The sequence below is a fragment of the Neodiprion fabricii genome, chromosome 2 (assembly GCF_021155785.1).
Source record: "Neodiprion fabricii isolate iyNeoFabr1 chromosome 2, iyNeoFabr1.1, whole genome shotgun sequence".
NCBI lineage: Eukaryota > Metazoa > Arthropoda > Insecta > Hymenoptera > Diprionidae > Neodiprion > Neodiprion fabricii.
The window spans coordinates 13,195,942-13,216,920 of NC_060240.1; the positions used below are offsets into that span (position 1 = coordinate 13,195,942).

At 36.5% G+C, this 20,979-nt stretch overlaps 4 protein-coding genes across 11 annotated transcripts; 2 read left to right on the plus strand and 2 right to left on the minus strand.

Annotated features, from left to right (window-relative positions):
- The first annotated feature begins 646 nt into the window (after positions 1 to 646).
- LOC124176982 (pre-mRNA-splicing factor CWC22 homolog) lies at positions 647 to 4,903 on the plus strand. 2 transcript variants are annotated; one of them, XM_046558945.1, is made up of 9 exons: positions 647 to 1,912; positions 1,990 to 2,307; positions 2,452 to 2,605; positions 2,711 to 2,863; positions 3,029 to 3,255; positions 3,329 to 3,609; positions 3,681 to 3,782; positions 3,852 to 4,011; positions 4,298 to 4,396. In XM_046558945.1, the coding sequence occupies exons 1-9, from the start codon at positions 1,037 to 1,039 to the stop codon at positions 4,382 to 4,384; spliced, it is 2,358 nt and encodes a 785-aa protein (XP_046414901.1). In that variant the 5' UTR covers positions 647 to 1,036; the 3' UTR covers positions 4,385 to 4,396. The 2 variants fall into 2 exon arrangements, with proteins under 2 accessions (XP_046414901.1, XP_046414900.1); XM_046558944.1 differs by having other exon boundaries at positions 651 to 1,912; positions 3,852 to 4,015; positions 4,298 to 4,903.
- LOC124176984 (EF-hand domain-containing family member B-like) lies at positions 4,205 to 6,489 on the minus strand. 2 transcript variants are annotated; one of them, XM_046558948.1, is made up of 6 exons: positions 6,350 to 6,489; positions 5,821 to 5,991; positions 5,476 to 5,656; positions 5,242 to 5,371; positions 4,778 to 5,119; positions 4,205 to 4,259 (listed from the first exon to the last, which is right to left on the minus strand). In XM_046558948.1, the coding sequence occupies exons 1-5, from the start codon at positions 6,440 to 6,442 to the stop codon at positions 4,921 to 4,923; spliced, it is 774 nt and encodes a 257-aa protein (XP_046414904.1). In that variant the 5' UTR covers positions 6,443 to 6,489; the 3' UTR covers positions 4,205 to 4,259; positions 4,778 to 4,920. The 2 variants fall into 2 exon arrangements, 1 of the variants encoding a protein (XP_046414904.1); XR_006869495.1 differs by lacking the exon at positions 5,476 to 5,656.
- Positions 6,490 to 6,498: 9 nt separating this feature from the next.
- LOC124176985 (ras-related protein Rab-5C) lies at positions 6,499 to 12,140 on the plus strand. 6 transcript variants are annotated; one of them, XM_046558953.1, is made up of 6 exons: positions 6,499 to 6,635; positions 9,241 to 9,409; positions 9,805 to 9,956; positions 10,268 to 10,484; positions 10,608 to 10,733; positions 11,498 to 12,140. In XM_046558953.1, the coding sequence occupies exons 2-5, from the start codon at positions 9,247 to 9,249 to the stop codon at positions 10,718 to 10,720; spliced, it is 645 nt and encodes a 214-aa protein (XP_046414909.1). In that variant the 5' UTR covers positions 6,499 to 6,635; positions 9,241 to 9,246; the 3' UTR covers positions 10,721 to 10,733; positions 11,498 to 12,140. The 6 variants fall into 6 exon arrangements, with proteins under 6 accessions (XP_046414909.1, XP_046414907.1, XP_046414910.1 ...); XM_046558951.1 differs by lacking the exon at positions 6,499 to 6,635 and adding an exon at positions 6,830 to 6,988; XM_046558954.1 differs by lacking the exon at positions 6,499 to 6,635 and adding an exon at positions 6,855 to 6,895.
- Positions 11,653 to 17,740, minus strand: LOC124176983 (cyclin-Y-like protein 1). Its single transcript, XM_046558947.1, has 4 exons — positions 16,613 to 17,740; positions 16,321 to 16,541; positions 15,942 to 16,228; positions 11,653 to 14,223 (listed from the first exon to the last, which is right to left on the minus strand). The coding sequence occupies exons 1-4, from the start codon at positions 16,842 to 16,844 to the stop codon at positions 13,935 to 13,937; spliced, it is 1,029 nt and encodes a 342-aa protein (XP_046414903.1). The 5' UTR covers positions 16,845 to 17,740; the 3' UTR covers positions 11,653 to 13,934.
- Positions 17,741 to 20,979: the final 3,239 nt, after the last annotated feature.

Genomic DNA, 20,979 nt, shown 5'->3' on the forward strand with positions numbered 1-20,979 from the left:
AAATTGACTGCCAGTACTAAAAATTCCCTAGGACAGAGACAGAGCTGTTCATGAACTCGGCAGCGCAAAAGAGATAAAAAATTGCTGACAGTACTGTCAGTCAATTTTCGAACATGGCCTTTGTGTACACTTTTTACACTCGGTCTAGACCAAGTGTAAAAGGTGTAAAAAGTGTAATCGGTTAAATTCGCATGAATGCTACAGGTTTTTCCACTACGTTAGTGAACTGTGATGCGATATATACCTTAAAACTCACGAGTGACAACAAACCCATAACCTCACTCCAAATCAGAACAAAGCAGTACAGTATTTTACTTAAAAAACAACGTTCAATTTGATAGCAGTGTACTTAAAACATAAGGTATGAAAGATTTCGTTAACAAATTCCAAAAATCCTTTATCTTATTTACTAATTTGTTGTATTAATAAGTGTTTCGAGGAAAAAAACGACTGTACGTAACGTGCGCCATTTTCTTGTCCCCACTTCTCTGCACCTTCTACACTATTGCGTTCGCGCTATTTTAGCTACACTCGAGAAGCGAACGTACACTCCCCAGCAATCCCTAGTACACTACCCTAGTTCTTTTTACACTCGTGAGTGTAGAGTGTAGCTAGCACGAATAAACCTAGTGTGTATAACTCGGATCAATTATGATCTGTGGTCTTGCTGCAGTAAACGTATTTGTCGCGTGGTATACATGGTTTTACCCCGTTCATTGGCATACGAGTTTATCGTAATACCGGCGCGGTTGGATCGACTAAAGCACGACCAGAGTGGTTCGAAACTACGCGCACAGCGCTCCGACTTGACATTTTGTACTACAAGTTTTTTGGGGTTAATGGTTCCATGTGTCTTGTGGCAATAATGAACCTTGCGGTCCGAACTTACATATTTTCATCGGTTTGAGTGCACTATAAACAGCAATTCTTTTTTAAATACAGAGAAATAAAATTCGCGCTGCTTAATGCCATAAATTTTTCAATCAATATTCTTATTCATAGTAATTATTGATGTGATAATTGGTAATAATTCATTATGTCTGAGAACACAATGAAAGCCAAACCTGACAAGAGGTGTTCGCCATCGATAAACAGTAACGATGAAACTGAACACGATAAACGTTCGAGGAGAAGTAAACGTAAGAACGATGGTTCAGACTATGAAGATAAGAGTGATCGTCACAGTAGGCGAAAGGAGAGAAGTGATTCTAAATACTACAGGAGCAACAACAGTAGCAGAAATGGCAGAGATAGAGACAGGAGACGTCATAGAAATGACAATGAACGAACTCGTCGAAGTGAAGACGACAGGCAAACAGCCACAGATGAGAATGATAGATCGTATCGAAAAGGTCATGACTCGAATGACAATGGTTCACTACGTAGATATTGGAGCGATCAGTACTGGAACAAGTATCCAACCAATAAACAAGAAAGAATAGGACAGCGTTTTTATGGCGGTCGTCACGAGGAGAGGAATGAATCACCCAAACGTCGCTACGACGATAAAGAAAATGATGAGGATGTCGCGCGTGCTGAAAAGAATCAGATCACGGTGGAAAATGAACGAGAAAAAATTACACCAGCGCAAAAGCGAACGGTGGATCTTCTGACATCGAAAACTGGTGGTGCTTACATTCCACCAGCCAAACTCCGCATGATGCAGGCTGAGATCACTGACAAATCGGGAGCTGCATACCAGCGGATATCTTGGGAAGCCTTGAAAAAGTCCATTCATGGATACATTAATAAAGTCAACACCAGCAATATCGGATTAATCACTAGAGAATTGTTACACGAGAACATTGTCAGAGGTCGAGGCCTGTTGGCGAGATCTATTATTCAGGCTCAAGCTGCCTCCCCTACTTTCACACCTATCTATGCAGCACTTACTGCTGTGATCAATTCAAAAGTACATGATTTATATTATTGATGTTGGTTTCCTTTTTTTAATATTATTCTGAAATGCTCACATCATTTCTTTTTCAGTTCCCTAATATTGGTGAATTGTTGCTCAAGCGTCTAGTCATACAGTTCAAGCGTGGATTTCGCCGTAATGATAAAGCTCAGTGCATTTCTTCGGCCACGTTTGTTGCCCATTTGGTCAACCAGCGTGTTGCCCATGAAATCTTAGCTTTGGAAATACTAACTTTACTAGTAGAGACGCCAACTGATGACTCCGTCGAAGTTGCCATCGCATTTTTGAAAGAATGTGGCATGAAACTCACAGAGGTTTCCAAGAAAGGGATCGAGGCAATATTTGAAATGCTTCGCAACATCTTACATGAAGGACAGCTGGATAAAAGAGTAGGTAGAAACACCTGAAATCATAAAACGTTGACATTAGTTTGGTTTCAATATTTTATGATCTATTAAGGATGTTCCATTTTACTTTAATTATGCTGCATAGTTTCTTAATTAAATTTCACCACTGACTTGAACATATTTCAGGTACAATATATGATAGAAGTTATATTCCAAATTAGAAAAGACGGATTTAAAGATCACGAGGCTGTGAATGAAGAGCTTGACCTTGTTGAAGAGGATAATCAGTTTACTCACCTTGTGACTTTGGACGAAGCAACTGACCCTCAAGATGTACTGAGTAAGACTTGCACAAATATACGGCTTGCATTGACTTCATAATTGTTGGCATAGCTATAACATGACATATCAAAATGTGGCATCTATCAATTTTTTTTTCTCATAGACGTTTTCAAGTTCGATCCGGACTACATTGCAACAGAGGAAAAATATAAAGCATTGAGCAAAGAGATTCTTGATACTGACAGTAGCGGTTCAGATGGTTCTGATGGTGATGAAGAAGATAACTCTTCTGACGAGGAAGATAGTAATATCACAGGTAACTTGTTTTTTCAGATACATGTATTTGTGATGGAATTTGTAATTGTGGAGATGAAGGCGTAATTCCTTCCAAAATATAATATTGGTGACTATTTCCTACCTTATTAAAAGTCCCTCAAATTCTGTAATATTTGATGTAATAAAGTAAAACGGATTCTTTCAGGAGAAGCAAAGGAAGATGTTATAGTCGACAACACTGAAACTAATTTAACAGCGTTGCGCAGAACGATTTATTTAACTATTCATTCTTCTCTCGACTTTGAAGAATGTGCGCACAAATTGATGAAGATGCAGCTGAAGCCTGGGCAAGAAATTGAACTATGTCACATGTTCCTGGACTGTTGCGCAGAGATGAGGACATACGAGAAATTCTTTGGTCTCTTAGCTGGGGTATGTGCTTCTTAGCGGTTGCTCAATGTTCTGTGAAACATCTGTATTTTGATTGAATGACTTGCTTTTTCAGCGATTTTGCGCAATTAACAAAATCTATGTGACGCCGTTTGAACAAATTTTCATCGATTCGTACGATACAATACATCGTTTGGACACCAACAAACTACGTAACGTGTCCAAATTCTTTGCTCATTTGTTGTTCACTGATTCCATTTCTTGGGAGGTTCTATCTTGCATAAAATTAAATGAAGAAGACACTACCAGCTCTAGTCGTATCTTCATAAAAATTTTATTCCAAGAATTATCTGAGTATATGGGACTTTCGAAATTAAATCAGCGTGTAAAAGATGTGTAAGTAATGTCTTTATTAGATATTGATGTGTTGTACTTCTTCTATTTGAAACTGTTTTTTTGATTCAAAGGACTTTGCAAGGAGCCTTCGAGGGTTTATTTCCACGAGATGATCCAAAGAATACAAGATTTGCTATCAATTTTTTCACTTCCATTGGTCTGGGTGGTCTTACGTAAGTTATATTCATTTTTACTAATTGAAATTCCAACGATATTTTTCTATATGAATGCTGTAATTTCAGGGATGAATTACGAGAACACTTGAAATCGCGTCCGAAGCCAGCTGTAGTGCCAGAATTTGTTGAAGACAAAAAAGACTCGTCTAGTTCCAGCAGTTCATCTTCATCTAGTTCCGAATCCTCGTCGAGTTCATCGTCGTCGTCGTCATCATCATCCGAGACCGCAAGTACGAAATTTTTCATATTTCTAAATAATGATTACAATCGCAAAAATTGCGAATATGTATATTTTTAAAATTTTCCAACCTAAAATTGATTATTTGGGGGATTAGAATTTCATGCCAAAGTCGGTACCTGAAACTGCTAATTTTTTTTTCTGGAAAAACCAGTGGACCACTCGTTTTTTAGTAATTTACAAGTCAGGTAAAGAAATGAAATTTTTTTGTTATTTTTCGTAACTCTTCACTCTTGCTGTAAAAAAAGAAAGAAAAAAAATCTATATTTCCTAGGTTCTTCTGAATCTGACGACCATCGGAAAAAGAAATCTGCGAAAGAAAAAACCCAAAAAAAGAAGAAGAAAAACAAAACGCGAGTGACAAAAAAGAAACCAAAAAACAAATCAATCGTGAAAGATGTTTGGGATATAGAAACTGATAGAAACTGTATTAGCAGCAGTCACGAGACAAATGAAGGGCGCAGGAATAGCAATAAAACGCCTAATGATAGATTGAGTCAATCAAAACGATCAACCAAACCAAATCGGCATGGAGAATGGGACAGGGAAAGTGACGATCGGACAAACACGCAAAAGGACAAAAATAATAGGCATAGAAGGCATAAGGATTAGTGAATAATGACAGTAATTTTTATAATGTAACAAATAATGAATCACAATATCTCGTTGGCTGTATATTTCGCCTCTAACGCATTAAGATACTGGGAATTTATTTGAACAGATATCCTCGATTATGAATAAAAAAAAAAAATACCTTGACACTCCTGTTATTTAGTTGATTTCATGGGGTTAATAAACTTTGAATGAATTCAGTTGAATTCAATAAAGGTTAACCCCTCCGGAAATGATCACGTTTCAACTTCTGATTTGTCTCCAAAATCCCAAAATGCAAAAGTTTTAATATGCCTCAGGTGTATGGCACACTGAACGACCAAGAGGAGCATGAGTCCTCTTGATAAAGTCTGCTTGAAGGTTACTAACGATTGATGCAACATCTTGCTTGAACCACCTCATCGACTGCTTAATTTGACTACCCTCTTTATCGATTCTATTTTTCTTGCCATACTTGTAATTTTTATTGAATGGCTCAACATATCTGTCGTAAATAACAATTACATGTAAATCATTTAAAGCATGGAAATCATAAACATATTCCATCTATTTAAAATATCAGTAACGCTATTTTTTGTGGCAATAAAATTCCAACAGAATGCTCACTTGCGATTGATTTGTTCAGAAACATCATAATTATTGTGACTTTTCCTGTAAAGTCGATGGCCAATGCGAGAAGCTAAAATAACTTCAGTCACAGTTTTTCGAGGATTTACCAATTCTGCTGCTGTACCATCTAAAATATTATGACGCAAATGACTAAATTTTTTTTATACTAATGTCAGAATTTCCAATAGTATATGTAAATGATTTCGAATGCTTATGACTAAAGAAAATTACTGGACATAGTGCGTTTTCCAAAAACTGTTGTAACAGGGTCAACGCCGTTTGGTAAATTTGATTTTTGGCCTGAAGTTTTACCAACTTCTTTTTTCCAGTAACTGTTCATAGCTGTATCTCTTAGCTCACAGATTAGCAATTGAAACGGTGTCCGTTTAGTCATTTCCAAACAGGTTTTTACCTTGATATAACGGATCAAAAGCTCAGAAAGTTTTCAAAGTTCTATAACATATATCACCGATATCAGAGAAAAAGGTCGCTTGGACCAACGTGGTTGGTTTAAATAGAAAAGCTCTCATATCATCGGCGAAGAAGCTGAAGAACATAAATTGCCCTGGTACATACTCCAGTGTGAGTGCCGAGGTCAGCAGTACCAATCGGTAATTGATGATTGAAGCCATAGTCTTCTCGTTTATCAGTAATATGCAATTTAGATTTCAACGCATCAACACTGTCTTGGAGTTTGTAATCTTTAAAACACGTTTCCAATCCATCTTCCAAAATCACAGTTCCAGCCTACAGTAAATAAGTATTTAATAAAGCCTCATGACACGTCAAAGATCAGTATTTGAAACGTTGTTTTTTCTTATGGTTATTACAAAATTACAAGATATTGTTCATCCGGAAAATGAAAAAAGTTCTGCTTAAGGGCATGTGCATTCGAACATGACTCAGTCGGTAAAAATAGGACTTTATCCGTCTTCAATTGACGGTCGTAATGAAAATTAAACAAGTGGCAATAAATGTATAAAATTCCAGGAGTTCCTAGTTGATAATACTCGTCACTAATTATCAGGTGAACGTGACACGTTCAATGTTCTGGGCAACAGAACAGGAGTTTTTAGCGAGTTTGAAACAAGGCAAGCAAACGTACAGGCCTTATCTCTGGATGGTAATCCATCTTGGCATAGTGTCCAATCTGCTTTCGCACGTCTTCGTATCGCATCGCTGATATTTCCATTGCCATTTTCGACTCGGAATCTTATTCCTGTTATTCGGTTATGTTATAAGTTGTTACTGTGCTGAGTAATTTATGTTAACATTTTAATTATTCCACTCTGTGTCATATTATGTATGTTATGCGAGTAGCAATTCGAGTCACATATCCTGGTCGCATCTAATCACCTTACAAACAAAGGAATTCTGGACATTTTCCCAAGGTAATAGTCAAATCCGGTTCATATTAATAATCAACACTGGTTGAAGATATACCGTTGACATTTTAAACCACGTTATAACATGCTTAATTTTATTTCACACCTCATACATAGAGTCCATTCTTACTGTAACACGATCTTACCGTGCAAGTAACAGTTTGATTTATGTCAGATGACGATTGGTAGATTGGCAACGGCCATTTTGACTGAGATGTTCGGGAATAGTAGAGGGTGCGCTGCTCAAGCGAGTGTAAAAGGAAAAGGGAAGTGAAGTTGGAAATATATCACGAAAAATATCCCACAGTTATTAACTCGTTTGCATTCCTTTTTATACGCGGTTCGGAAAAGTCTCTTGGGTAATTTGTATGGTTAAAATATTACATTTCTAGTTTGCCCAATATAATAATCACAATCATTATAATCATCTTGTGTCGACGAAATAATAATTATTGTGTGCGTGTGGGTTCTCAGTGTCATTCGTCGTATCCCGTTAACGTAGGTTAGGCCCGAGATAATCTCTCCTACCGTCCGCTCTACGTCGTACATCATTCGCAATTTCTTTCTCTTTTCTTTACTTTTTTTCTTATTGCACGTATGCGCCAGTTTGCCTGTAAGAATAATGACTCTCCCGTAAGTCAACTGCCAGGCCTGATCGCTAATCAGCGGACTCAAGTCGTTCGCGAAACTATCACGTCAAAGACAACTAGGAACTGTCACGCAATTCCCTACGCGTATTTGTGTGTATTTATCTAGACGGCGAGCATAAACCATCCGTCAATCATAGCAAAGGGTACAATGAGCGTGCTTATTTACGTTCATATTATCTTTCGCTATCCTGATAGCTGGAATATTAGTCAAGTTGTGCAGTCGAAGACCCGAATATTACATTCGAATGTTTTCCTACTGTCGGTCTGTTGATCTGTTCAGGCAGTGACGCGGCACCGATAACAACACCCATGATTTCGGTCCCTCGGTTGTATCGGCTCGTGTTCTCCTCTCCTCTGGGTAATTGAATATGTGCGTTATATGACGGCAGACCTCTTTTATCATTAACACAGTGGTGACATTCCGCGGGAGGCGGTAACCGTCGCATCAGGCATGTCTGTTGCTCAGTGCTGTATCAATTCGGGTAGTGATCGCAGTGGTTTGAGATCACTAAGTTTTGCGAAATTCGAGGCCAGCTCGCGTGAGTTTAATGTCGCCGGGGAATATGCTCTGACGATATACATGAAAATTAATCACCTCCTCCCTTCTTCCATTGCACACTCATTTTACTATCCCTCCTCTTTCTCCCTTCCTCTCTCTCCCTACTTCATTTCCTTTCCACCGTCACTTTTCTCTTCTTTCTTCGTGGCTATTAACTTCCCCCTCTCGCCCTTCTTGAATGGTCGTCATCATGGTAGGTCGTGTATCGTCACCGCGTTCGCGCAATAATACCTTGTTTTCTTCTATTAGTTGTGTTTACTAATGAAATTACAGTATTATGTTATATACTTATATACAATATATACTTGAAGAGTGCGGTTTATATTTAATAATAATAATAATAATGATAATAATGAACTTACAATCGTTTCTTTTTTTTCAGTTTCAATTTTTTCATGGTCATTCGATTTCTCCTTTAACAAAAGCGAATATAGTACTCCTGATTTTGGAAGGCTGTTTCCTTTTTTTTTTTTGATTGACAGTTCCATATTAGATAAAAGAGATAATGAAATTAATAACAATATTTGTCATCGGATTCATTGCCGTCACCATCATTGTCTGACGAGTTCAAAGTGCTCTATAAGTAATATTATTATTATTAGGTTGTATTTTTTTCTCTCTTCTGAAAAATTGTTGCTGTTATATTCAGGCCTTGAGTTACTGCTACTCTGTGTATGTTTGTCATAGGTTTACACACTTCACGGTCACTTAATCAGACACATTCTTATCTGGTTTATATTCTGGTATTAATTACGCATCCTTTATTTTTGCAATTCTCCTCTGTCTACACATTTTCAGTTCCTGATAATTGCTAACAAGTGGCGATGATCGCCTATTGAAGATGCTTTTCATTTCCATTATTCTTCTCACTGATCGGATTAGGCAGAAATAATTTATCCCAGTTTAAAAAAATGTTGATTAAAGCTTCGAATGCTCGATTGAGTTCGACTCTCGTATCAATCCTTCGTCTGCACACCTACGCCACGACTCATCGATTGCATATGGGGTAATCTGACTCCAGACAATATCTGGCTTTGAATATCTCAGTCAGATTTGCATAAAACAAAATGTAACCATCGAAAATCATGCTCGATGTTTATAGTACCACTTGGTGCTATTCAAGTACAAAGAAAAAGTTGGGCTCAAATTGACCCCATCTGCAGACGAAAGGTTCAACTGGTATTTTGATTTTAAAACCTTCATTCTTTCCAATTAATATCAATCCACGATTACATTTTTTGCATTGATGAATCTGAATAGTTATCAATTGCGTGATCGATACTGTTTGGAAACTACTATACTTAAGGTTACATCGATCTAACACTATTACAGTAGATGAAATGACAAAGCAATCAATTGATTGACCACTTGAATAATGAAAATCACGTTTAACTTGATGCAGGTCACTATGGCTAGCCGGAGTACGGCCCAAAGGCCAAACGGTTCCACGCAAGGAAAAATTTGTCAGTTTAAATTGGTGTTACTTGGAGAATCTGCAGTAGGCAAATCTAGTCTGGTACTTAGGTTTGTTAAGGGTCAGTTTCATGAATATCAAGAAAGTACGATAGGAGGTGAGTAATAAATCTGGCAGGATTTATATATTGCTTGAAAGTATGACAATGTGCATTTTCAATTTTGGAATTATATGCTTGGACCAATACGTTGATCCGTCGTTTTATCTGGACTTAGGTTATCGTGTTGATTGACCTATGGTGTTTTTGGAATCATGGCTACAGAATGTTTATTTTTTCCGCACAAGCCATTTCACATATTACTACTGCAATAACAAAATATTAATGCGATTTAAATTTTAGGGTGTTTATAATATCCCTAATTTTAACGCTCTATGACAATTCAAAATGCGTGAAAAATTTCGGAAAAAAGACATTAGGAATTATTTGTTACACCGTTTCACAAATTATTATTTTTGTTCTGTCAGATCTCAAATGACACGTTTAATTTTCAGCTGCTTTTCTAACACAGACCGTATGTTTGGACGATACGACTGTTAAGTTTGAAATTTGGGACACAGCAGGACAGGAACGCTATCATAGTCTTGCTCCAATGTATTATCGCGGTGCACAGGCAGCTATTGTTGTTTACGATATAACAAATCAGGTATTACTCATGTTTATTAAGAGGATGTCGGACCTTCAAGTTCTATCTTTGTTGATAAGATCGCTTCAAACTTTGGAAAACTATATTTGCGCTATGATAAAGTGTTCAGTTCTGGAGTCCAGAGTGCTGTAACTGCAAAGCGAGTAAGTTTAGAGAGATTTTGTAGGTCAGGAGTGGGGAGAACAGTAAAACATGATTTGCTGGATTCGTGGGTAAAACAGGGAGATCTGACATTCTTTTTACTTTTAATTCAATGGGTTTTCAATACAAGATTCGGTATGCCAATTGACTAAATTTTATATCAATATTAGGATACATTCGTACGTGCTACAACGTGGGTGAAGGAACTTCAACGGCAAGCGAGCCCAAACATAGTTATAGCACTCGCAGGTAACAAGTCTGATCTGGGTAACAAAAGAGTCGTCGAGTTCGACGAGGCCCAGACTTACGCAGATGAAAACGGTCTCCTGTTCATGGAGACATCTGCAAAAACTGCCATGAACGTCAACGATATATTCTTAGCTATCGGTAATTTCATTTCTAATATACCCAAAAATTAGTTGATTTAATCTCCCACCGAGATCGACATCTTTTGACAGTCAACGAAAATTGACGAACCTGCAAGTGACTCTGCTTTGCAAAATGTTTCAGCTAAGAAGCTTCCAAAGAATGAACAAACCGGCAGTGCAGGCACCAGTGGTCAAGGTCGTCGATTAGTTGAAGTAGAAGGACAAAAGACAACCACTAGCAACTGCTGCAAGTGATTTTTCACAAACAGTACGTGTAATGTATGATAATATTAATTTGTTACATATTTTTGTTGTAGCTGTTAGGTTTAATGCCTCTTGGAATCCTACAAAGCAAGCGGAAAATTTATTTGTACATTGCATTTATGTTAATTAGATACATTTTTGTAATATAATTCTTATATTAAGATGGATTTGAACTTGTTCAATCGTGTAACAACAAAGCTTCTTTCTCTCCAATTGAAAAACTTGTAAAATTATCCTCAGTCAAATCTCAATGAATTGCATCGTGAAACAGGTTGTCAAGAATTTATCGCCACAGTGACTATTATTTATAAATGGATAGCGATCAATCTTCAAAAGTAATGAGTGTATTCAAATGGTACTCCTTATATACCATTTATATTGCAGCAGCACCTCGTGAGCTGTCAAGTTTTCATTATTACAAATAAAATTTTAATTCTTCTATGTACAGTTGTTTCAATGGACAATTCCCAGCTTGCTTAAATATTAACATATCTAATCGAGTAAACTTTTTTTTCTTGAAACATCCTATGAGCTACTATATAACATGTTTTGCAGACGGCAAAAACGTTCAAATCCAAATTTTTTTTTATCCATTTGCGACGGGGATTTGCGGTAGGCGGAAATATTGTTTTTACTGAAAAATAGATCTATCAATATATATTACGGTCCTTGTCGGTATTTTCATAAATAAACGGGTACTGTTCAATGTCTCGTAATCGGTAAATTGTTATGGAATACGTGGAATCTACGATTGATGTCTAATTGCAGATATGTACCATATTCAGGAAAGATAAACAAACACACAGCGTGAATGTGTCTGCAAATGAGTGGGATGATAGAAAAAAAAGAAACAGAAACACGAGGAAATGCTACTAAATTATAAAGAATGGGATGTATAGACACAGACATTTTTGCTCGAGCGATCAGCGTAGCACGGGTCTCTACTACAACTTTCAGCAACATCCTGCATTGTTGTTTAAGGCTTGAAAGCAGGCGGTGTTTTAATTCCCATTCGTAATACTAGCAGTAATGGGTGGTGTTCGTTATAAATATATAAATATATATAAATAAAATACATTATATAATAATGATAATAAATCATATAGGTGATATGATACATGTAATAAGTAATAGTAATAATAATAATAATATAATTACATAAATGGTAATAACACCGACGACGATTTGGGCACGCAAAATCATGTAAGATAGTGGGGAGCCATTCCTGCTGCTATATAATATATTATTATAAAAAACTTTCTTTATTAGATCGTATCGTATATAACACTTATTATCTATTCTAATATTGATATAAAATATATTGTATATTAATTTGATTGGAAGAAGATAAACATCATGATAAATTATGAATTATTATACGAGGATGAAAATAAACTTGTGAATATAATGATTTTGCAATGTGTGTGTGCTTTTTATCATATACATATACAAAATTATTATTACTATTATATCTATTATGTAGCTCTGAGGATAATTTATTAAAACTTTACATTTAATTATAAACAATATGGTTCTCAGCTAATTACCTTTTTTTCATTTTTCACGTATTCCAAATTCTTCTTCGAAGCACTCGTTATTTTCACAGTTAAGGTAAAACAAAAAACACTTAGGGCAAATTCTGTCATACTCTAGTTATATAGGCGTCAGCTCTGTAAACATAAGTGTTGTACATGATTGCCATAAAATGCTTACATACAGACGAAATGCGTATATAATTGTATATATTATTCGTAATTTTTCAACATGAGTCGATATATATGCATATAATTCGGCACATATTTACTTCTTTCTTAGATCAGTAAAACGAATATTCAAATTTTTCATTTTTTTCACAATATAAAATACGAAGTTGAATGACACACTGTGGTGTGATATTAAAATACAGGCAGGTACATTTTTTATTACTAATTTTTATTACTAGACTTCAAGCAATATGAAATCGTTTCTTTCCAATACAATAAAGTAGAAATGTATATATTTACATATATAATTATAACTTTCATCTAATAGTTTTTATGTGGAATTATTTTCAACTGTTATGCAAGGTTTAAACCTTCAACGGTTTCTCATTCTTATTCGTCGTTGACTAATACTATAAAAACATGATGTGATCCCAATTCAAAAAATGTTGTAATATATCCAATGTGAATGATGCGTACAGTGGACCATTAAAATGATGGTATATCCTACAAAGGGACAAATGTATAATATGTATAACGAATTTAATTACATTCACTGATTGATGATTCAATTTGATTGAAAACGAACAAAAATTACATGTATAAAATGGCAGTTTACAGGGTCATCACATGATGGGGGTAAATTTATTAGATTAATGTGTAGAAATATGGGAAATTAACAAAGAAAACAGTGTTAAGTTTAGGGAGAATCTGACGTTGATGTGAGTTTTCGTCAAAAAGTTTATAAGTTTGCTTGTCAAAAATGGTTCCCGCTACTTTGGCTCATTGAAGATTATCCAAATTTAATATCACAAATTATAAAATATACCTTGAAGAGCACCAAAACTGTGCAGATGATTATATTAGGTTCTTGTTGAATTTATAACACTATTCTATTGGTCACCTACCTTTGCTTGTTCAAAGCATACGATTAGATTTACATTTTTCTTTTAGATTAAAATCTGCGACAAAACAAGTATAAGTTCTCCTAATGATAATATAATATAAATGCTTAGGGTTACATATTTTTTTCCTTTTTTTTTTTTTTAAATCTTATTATGACAGTTGAATATCACAATGTTGTTTTATTTCTAGGAGCATAAGCTCTTACATATCATATTGGTGGCAGGATGAAGCATGAAGTAAAAGAAAAATTGCAACATAGTTTGCAATGGATGGAAGATTGAAAAGCTGTATAAATGGAGATTCTACACATTCACTTCAGAACGGAATCTAGAGCCGCTGAAAAATGATTAACGAGTTTCAGTCGATATTTCAAATGCAACTTAATCGAATATGCCTATAGGGAATAAATTATACAACCAATTTAGTGCATTTGGGTGGTGGTTCAGGTAACTGGGGTGAAATTGTTACTCGTTGAAAGCAGATTTAACCGCCGCAAACGTCGAGAGAGAGAAGGAGAGACTGTTTGAGCATTTTTCCACGTACGCACTTAATTCATCCAAAGTGTAAGTGTAGAAGCATCATTATATGCCATAATGGTTTTAAGAAAGGATAGCAATGCTACGTCTCGGTCCACCTATACACACATTGTCCAAACTGGACCATTTTTTAATACCCTTACGTAATACTTCTGCCGTTACTTTGTCTTCGTATACCCTGGACATTGCCTCAAGCTTTTGTGCCTTCTCTTTGCTAAGTGGTTCACTAGGGAATGTTAGTTCATTAGCCTCTGCAAGCGTGCGGAGGTCGAAGTAGTATTTTGCGTACACGCTTGAAGGGACATTTATATTAAATTGTAGCATTTCCAGAAACTGCCTTTCCAATTCGTTCCTGCAACAAAATTCAGAAGCTGGTTTTATTTTGGGAATATATTGACAAATGTTACTCATCGATTTTGTTGAAACTTGTCATATTTGTAGACTAGTCACAAAGATTCGACATATATTTTTTTATACAGGCAATGGCTCAGTTTAGAGGGTAAAATAAAAAAACAAAATCGCGTACTTATGCATACTCGTGCAAAAACAGATGTTCATTAACCCTTTCGGTACGGACGCATTCTACGTCGCGCCGTCCCTGCTGATCGAGCAGTCGCGGCAGGAGTCCGTACTTGCGGAACAACTGCAAGCGCCCGTCAGACGCACAATACCACGCTATCTTACGCAGAGCTAGTGCAGACGCTTGTAAAAAAAATGCTTAAAAAATTATAACATAATGTTGGGTTACCATGGTCACCGTTCGTACATAACGAGCGTCAAATGTTGGGTTACCATGGTCACCGCTCGGACAGAGCGAGCGTCGGGCGTTGGGTGACTACAGTCACCGATAGGGCTGAAAGGGTTAAACGGACGTAAGATTTCACACACTGGTGTGTAAAATTTCATCTTGCGTTCCTATAACTAAAAATATTATTTCAATTCCTGTAACTAACATATGTAATTCTTTTTCCACCACCTGATTGGAACGTTCTGATTTCAAAGCCTTTGAAGCATGCTGCTTGAAGTGCCTAATTTCCGAATAGTGCGATAAGACAACGGTATATGCACACAATTGAGATGTTCAGTTTTACACACTGGGGTTTTCTTTGGCTCATGTGCTCTTTCAAATAATTCAATATTACACACTGCGTCATTGAGTGTAAATTACCTGATCCCAATTTCACGCACTGTGAGTGGCACCTTCGGTGTTTCTCAAATCAAACTTCCTTTCACAGCTCTGAGGAAAGATAACGTATGTCACACGTGCAGATCCGCGATATCTGGCTCGTGTTATTACAGTTCTCATACACAGTATCTTGTGTTACAAATGTGAAAACTGCACAATTTCTAAAAAGTGTGAAGTTGGCGGCACGAATCGAAGGCAAGAGCTACGATCGCGTACGTCGAATATTGGAGTGAACATAGCTGCAATATACTATTTTTCAATGCCTTAATTTCAAGTTATTCGGCAATTCTTTCACAAGTTGACAAATAATAGGGGCTGTTTCACCCTCAAAGCTGAACCATTGCCAACACGAAAAAATATATACTATATTATTTATAACTGCTCTATTAGTATGCGAAGATTCAGCAAAATCTGCAAGTCACGCTAAGGTAACTTAAGTGGCTCACATCACCTACAGAGTGAATCTAACTTGAAACTTTCAATTTTTTCTTTCAACAATTTGGATTGTAGTGTTTTACTGTGCATTAAATTTAACCACACAAGACTTCGATGAGTTATTAAATGGGAAATATACATCCATGTATTTCATACATGTATGCGTGGGCCAAAACATTAAAGAGAACCTTTCCTGTTATTCCATGTGAAGCAGATCAGTCAACTTCTAGAATTTAATGAATTTTTTCTATTCTATTTCTTAGTGCAAAAAAAATGCCGTTTGCTTCCTTTAAAATTTGATATTATAAACCTTCTATTTTCTGATCCTTCTATATTTTTACCCCTAATATGCACACAAGTATTGTATTTTGCGATGTAATATTTCAGATTTCTAGATTAAACGAATTTATGCATTTAGAATCGAGTAATGTGATGGTATAAGTACGTACATGTCTTCCACAGTGATATCTTTAAGTATTTGACAATAGTCAACGTTCCACACTGCCTGATCATCCCACACCTTGGAAGATAAAAGTATGGCACCAAGTGCGATTCGCTTCCAATTAGCAGGAGTTATGTCAACTTCGGCATAAGTCAGAAGCCGTTCTAGATAAACTAGTGTTATAATAGCACATTCAGCTGTGAGCTGAGCGGCATTAAACAATGTTCTAATAAATTTGTATATTTGCTTATGCTCTGGATTATGTCTGTGATAGTCTTCAGAAACACCATCTCTCTGAAACATAAAATTCAGTTAACACACCTGCAATCTGAATAACCAAATAGATCAGTACTTGTATTAAAAGTACTCATAGCATTGTCTTTCACCGTAAGTGGGTGAAGTTTTTCATCGAATATGTCGATCTGACGTTGCGACGTTCGATTCTTAATGTGATAATATATAGCTAACGCGACACATTTAACGGTATTTTTAAGATTGGGTTGCGACACGGTACTATCGTCAAGATAGATGGTACTACAACTGCTGCTTTTCTTCAACGTCCTTGTGTCAGCAATTTGGTGCTGACTTTTTTTCCTAACCATTCCATCTGCAAAATTGAGAACAATTCAGTGTAGCGACGTACAGATTGACACAGAATTATAAAAAAATAAAACTCACTTTCAATTGCCTGTTTAGATCGCTCCATAAAAATTGTGCCTGCACATGGATGTAGCGATGGGTCCGAGTCCCAGTCTTCTGGTTCACGCTCGCTTATATGTTGCAAGTTATTCGCACTGATTTCACCCTCTGGAAGATGTTCCTCTAGCCCTCTGCCTCCGCACTCACGCCCTAATTCCTTCCGCCCTGTTTGAGGGCTTGCGTAAACACAGCAACTATTCTTATTGCCCATAACTTGATAGCTTTCTAATTTTTTAATATCTCACGACGATCTCGACGACCGACGATCTCACGAATATCTCCTTATTCTCTATACCGTTTTCTCTACTCGTTCTTTTCACTCCCTTCACGAAAACATTGAGGAGGTAAATGCTCGTAGCGCACAAGGATTAGACATAATTTGACAAACTAAATCTACATGTCAATTTGACACGATCAGCTGATGCGGGTCGTGGTGATGATGATGGTGACACGGGCGACAAAATACATTCCGTTGATTTTCATCGCGACCACCTACCGAGTCTCGTAATACTTATTTATTCAACGCTCATTGATACTGAGTCTGGTAATTGTCTCAAGACTTCTGTTTGGCACACTTTGGATGAAACGAGCAGAAGTTACAATATAAAAAATATATGTATATATATCGTGTACACACACAGATGTAACCAATTGTAAACGGCTCCAATAACTGTGACACGCCTAACGCTGCTGCGAACACTTGCCGGCAATTTTTGAGGTTGAGTACCTCATCGGATCCTCGCCAGTATCATTTTACTGCGCATAGTAAACACGTTCTCTTAGAACAATATTAAACACCGCTTTTCATGAACCGCGGGGATGCGAATCAGTCTGTATACACAATTTCGACACGGGGGGGAGAGGTTTGTTATCTGGGAAACTTCGACGGCTGTACGAATAGTCTAATAGCATTTTTAACTGGTTGAGTTGAACAGAGTCCGGTCGGTTACTCCCATTTTCGCCACCATCCTTTATCGAAGTGTTGAATAGATGATCTGATTGGATTTGGGCAGCTATTCCGCAGTGAATATATACTCTGTACCAATCAAAACGCTCGGATGAGGGTCATAATCAAGGGTGTATTCCGAAATATACTCGCAGTACTGTAAGTACTAGTAACCGCGTACCAAAATTGCGTGACAGCTTACTGCCGCCTGTCAGTGACGTCATGAAATTTGTGACATTGTTGACTGCGACTGCTGCGGTCTGGGACGTGAGGCAGTTGCAGTACTTGAGAGATGGCCGCGTCCTCGGTATAGCGTTCCGATTTTACTGCGGCTGGCAACTCGAAGTAAAAATGGAACGCAGTTCGCAGTTGACTGCGTGACGTCACGGTCGGCAGTACTGGAAGTATATTTCGGAATACACCCGAAAGCGAAGAACCGATAAAGCGGACCTGTATCTAACTATCGAGTCTAACTATATGAGTTACTGGAAGTAGTACCTGGTCCACACGCGAAGTTTAACTCAGTAAGTTCAGACAGGCTGAAATTGTCGTGTAGACGTGCGCACCCATAGCCGCGCGGCGGAGGTTAAACTCATTTCAGAGCCCGATTAAGCCCCCGATATGCTTGGTAATATCGATAGATATGAATAGTATTGGTCGATCATAATTATTTACCAAGGTAAGAAGGTGATAAAAAATAGTGTAAATTTCGATTTGTAAAAAGGTAGGTGATAAAAAAAATTGCCATTTACTTCAAATACATGATTCCATATATTCGTAATCGTATTATAACTTTATTTCGTTTACCTTTTAGCCGGTTACTAATGATGAATAAGAAATGGTTGCATGGTGCACCGTTATGTTTCTATTATCACTTTAAATCATTTTTTAGATCTACAACAATAAACGACGGCAGAAAGAAAAGGAAGGTTTTCGGTAATGATGAAACCCTTTTCTTCTCGGAGTCGATTATTCCGATATCTATCGATATTTAAGTACAGCGTGTAGACGCAACAAAGTATGCTTGTTGTTTAGTCGGCCAAGTTAAGTCTGGCGTGTAGACCAAGTATAGAACAGTTTTGACAAACCGAACTCCTGAGATTTTGGTTACATATAACGTCTATCATATAATATCTTTTTACTGCTTTAAAACTACGTTACTTTATTTTACTGCAATGAGCTGCAATGTTAAACACTCAAATGGTGAACAGAACGTGACACGCCTTCTACGTATAAGTTATGTAACACTCCTAAATAAACAATAGCATTTCCATTTGATTTAAGGTCGTGTTAGCTATTACAAAGCTTCGAAGAATGCTGTTGATAATCAGACCCTGCGTGTGAATCATGTCAACCTTTGATAAAGCCGTATTTTAGGTGATACAGCGCTTCCTGGAAGCGATGCAAAACAGTACTCATGTCGCATGTCGTACTAAATATATTAAATCATACTATTTTGTACTATAAATTGTTCTATTCCTCGTATTATCAAGAATATTGCTAATAAACCCATAATTGAAACTTACATTTGTTCGCGAGTCAGAATTGATGAAGTATATTTTATCCATATAATCATTAATAAATAATTTTCTTCGCATCGATAGTTAATTAATTTCTTTAATTTTTATCATCCTTCTAGTTAAAAAATTTGAAGTAAGGTAAAATCCGTACACTAGAATATTCTGTTTCATTTATGAATCAAATTCCATCAGTTGAATTTACTGGAACATTTTTTCCAAACTGCTTCCATTCAAATATTTTGTGTCAATCTGCAAGGTCTAACTGGTCTAACTTTTCAGTTTGTCCGAAAAAGGTCGGCTCCGCTTCGAAGAGAGAGCTATTGAGTCAGGAATAAGAGCGCATGCGCACTGACCTTGTTTCTATTAACTTGCCATTGTTAAGCTAACGATAAGAGAGCAAGCAGCATAATCAAAAATTTCTGACGTAGGAGACACAGAGTACCTCCAAGTTGGGCACAATTCAGAACCACAAAAAATTTAAATTAATGTTAAATAAAACTTTATTGTATTTTGAATGGTTTCGAAAATTCTGAGAACTAATTTTTAGTTGAAGATCAGAAGATATGATAATAAGAAACTTCTATAATATCATAACTTTTCGAAATATTTGTGCGAGCTTTCCATAAAATATATATCACTCAGAAAATGGGAAACGTAAATTAAGTTTTAAGTAATTGATATCTCATGATTTTGAATAATCTGTTTGCTTGCATTTTTGTATGAAGCACTAGCGACGTTTATTATGTGTATATTTACGCCCAACCCTACACAGATTCGAAAAACTTCTAAATGACGACTACCTTTTTTGAGCTGCTTACGAGGCATCTCTTTCAGTGATTTCAGTGATCTCTTTCCAACCAGTATAGTGTATGGAGATTTCGACGATGGCCAAGTTAAACGCGGCCTTGGGAACCGTAGTGCCTATTCCAGCATTCAACTCACGCGAAGATTAGATAATTCACCAACGTACAGGATGTTTCAGTAAAATACCGATAACAATCAATGATAAAAGCTTCGAATCTGTTGTTGTTTATTCCTATAGAGATATTTTTGAAACGTACAATTTTTGCTCTGTTAAATAATAGCATCGTGAGATGGATAGAGAAAAATTACTCAACAGGTAGTCCTTACGTAAGTCTTGTCTGTGTAAAATAGATAAATTATAATTTAATGCTGTATTTTCATGAAGACACAATATCATTTTCAATATACATATATTGTGACATAATATAGTCATACACATAATAAAACCTCACACATTAACGGTAAACCGAAATATGCCAGTAATTCGACAAATATCTAGAGATAGTGACACTTTTGAAACTCGGTGTTTACCTATTCATCGTCAGTCAAAAGTACCTAACTTGTAGTTACGCGTGTGTACATAACATACTATGATGTTGAAAATTAGGCTAATTGTAAAACGGCGTATGTCTATACATATTTATACGTATTAAACTGCAGAGGAGAGATGACCGCCCACAACAATGTAGGCCGATATGAGAATTTCATTGAGCCCACGTGGATGCCTACCAAATAATATGCAATGACGTGATAATAACAATAACAGCGAATTCCAAAATCGTTGATTAATTGAATCGCTCGTTGCTTGTCAATAGTGTACATTTGTTATCTCACAAAGTGGAATAGAATTAATGAAATGGGTTAAAAGTAGATGAAACAAATTTCGACTCAACGTCTTAGTATTATTTCTTTTTTTCTTTTTTTTGTGTTCCGCAAAGACACGATGCTGTGGGTGGGATTCTTAATGTAAGCACAGCTGCCTGTACGCTTATATTGTACCACCATCGTTGGCCATGAAGTGGCCGGGGGCTCAGCACTAAACGAACTTTCGTATTGGTGCAGAAGGAGAAGAAAAT

Coding starts and splice junctions, on each gene's coding strand:
- LOC124176982 (XM_046558944.1), top strand. CDS start 1,037: ATGTCTGAGAACACAATGAAAGCCAAACCTGACAAGAGGTGTTCGCCA. Junction 3,256..3,328: donor TCTTTGGTCTCTTAGCTGGG/GTATGTGCTTCT, acceptor TTGCTTTTTCAG/CGATTTTGCGCAATTAACAA. Junction 3,610..3,680: donor AATCAGCGTGTAAAAGATGT/GTAAGTAATGTC, acceptor TTTGATTCAAAG/GACTTTGCAAGGAGCCTTCG.
- LOC124176985 (XM_046558949.1), top strand. Junction 9,410..9,804: donor TCAAGAAAGTACGATAGGAG/GTGAGTAATAAA, acceptor TTTAATTTTCAG/CTGCTTTTCTAACACAGACC. Junction 10,485..10,607: donor CGATATATTCTTAGCTATCG/GTAATTTCATTT, acceptor AAAATGTTTCAG/CTAAGAAGCTTCCAAAGAAT.
- LOC124176983 (XM_046558947.1), bottom strand. CDS start 16,844: ATGGGCAATAAGAATAGTTGCTGTGTTTACGCAAGCCCTCAAACAGGG. Junction 16,542..16,612: donor ATCTAAACAGGCAATTGAAA/GTGAGTTTTATT, acceptor TCAATTTTGCAG/ATGGAATGGTTAGGAAAAAA. Junction 16,229..16,320: donor AAAAACTTCACCCACTTACG/GTGAAAGACAAT, acceptor TTTATGTTTCAG/AGAGATGGTGTTTCTGAAGA.
- LOC124176984 (XM_046558948.1), bottom strand. CDS start 6,442: ATGGCAATGGAAATATCAGCGATGCGATACGAAGACGTGCGAAAGCAG. Junction 5,992..6,349: donor ACCATCCAGAGATAAGGCCT/GTACGTTTGCTT, acceptor TATTTACTGTAG/GCTGGAACTGTGATTTTGGA. Junction 5,372..5,475: donor TGGAAAACGCACTATGTCCA/GTAATTTTCTTT, acceptor ATAATATTTTAG/ATGGTACAGCAGCAGAATTG.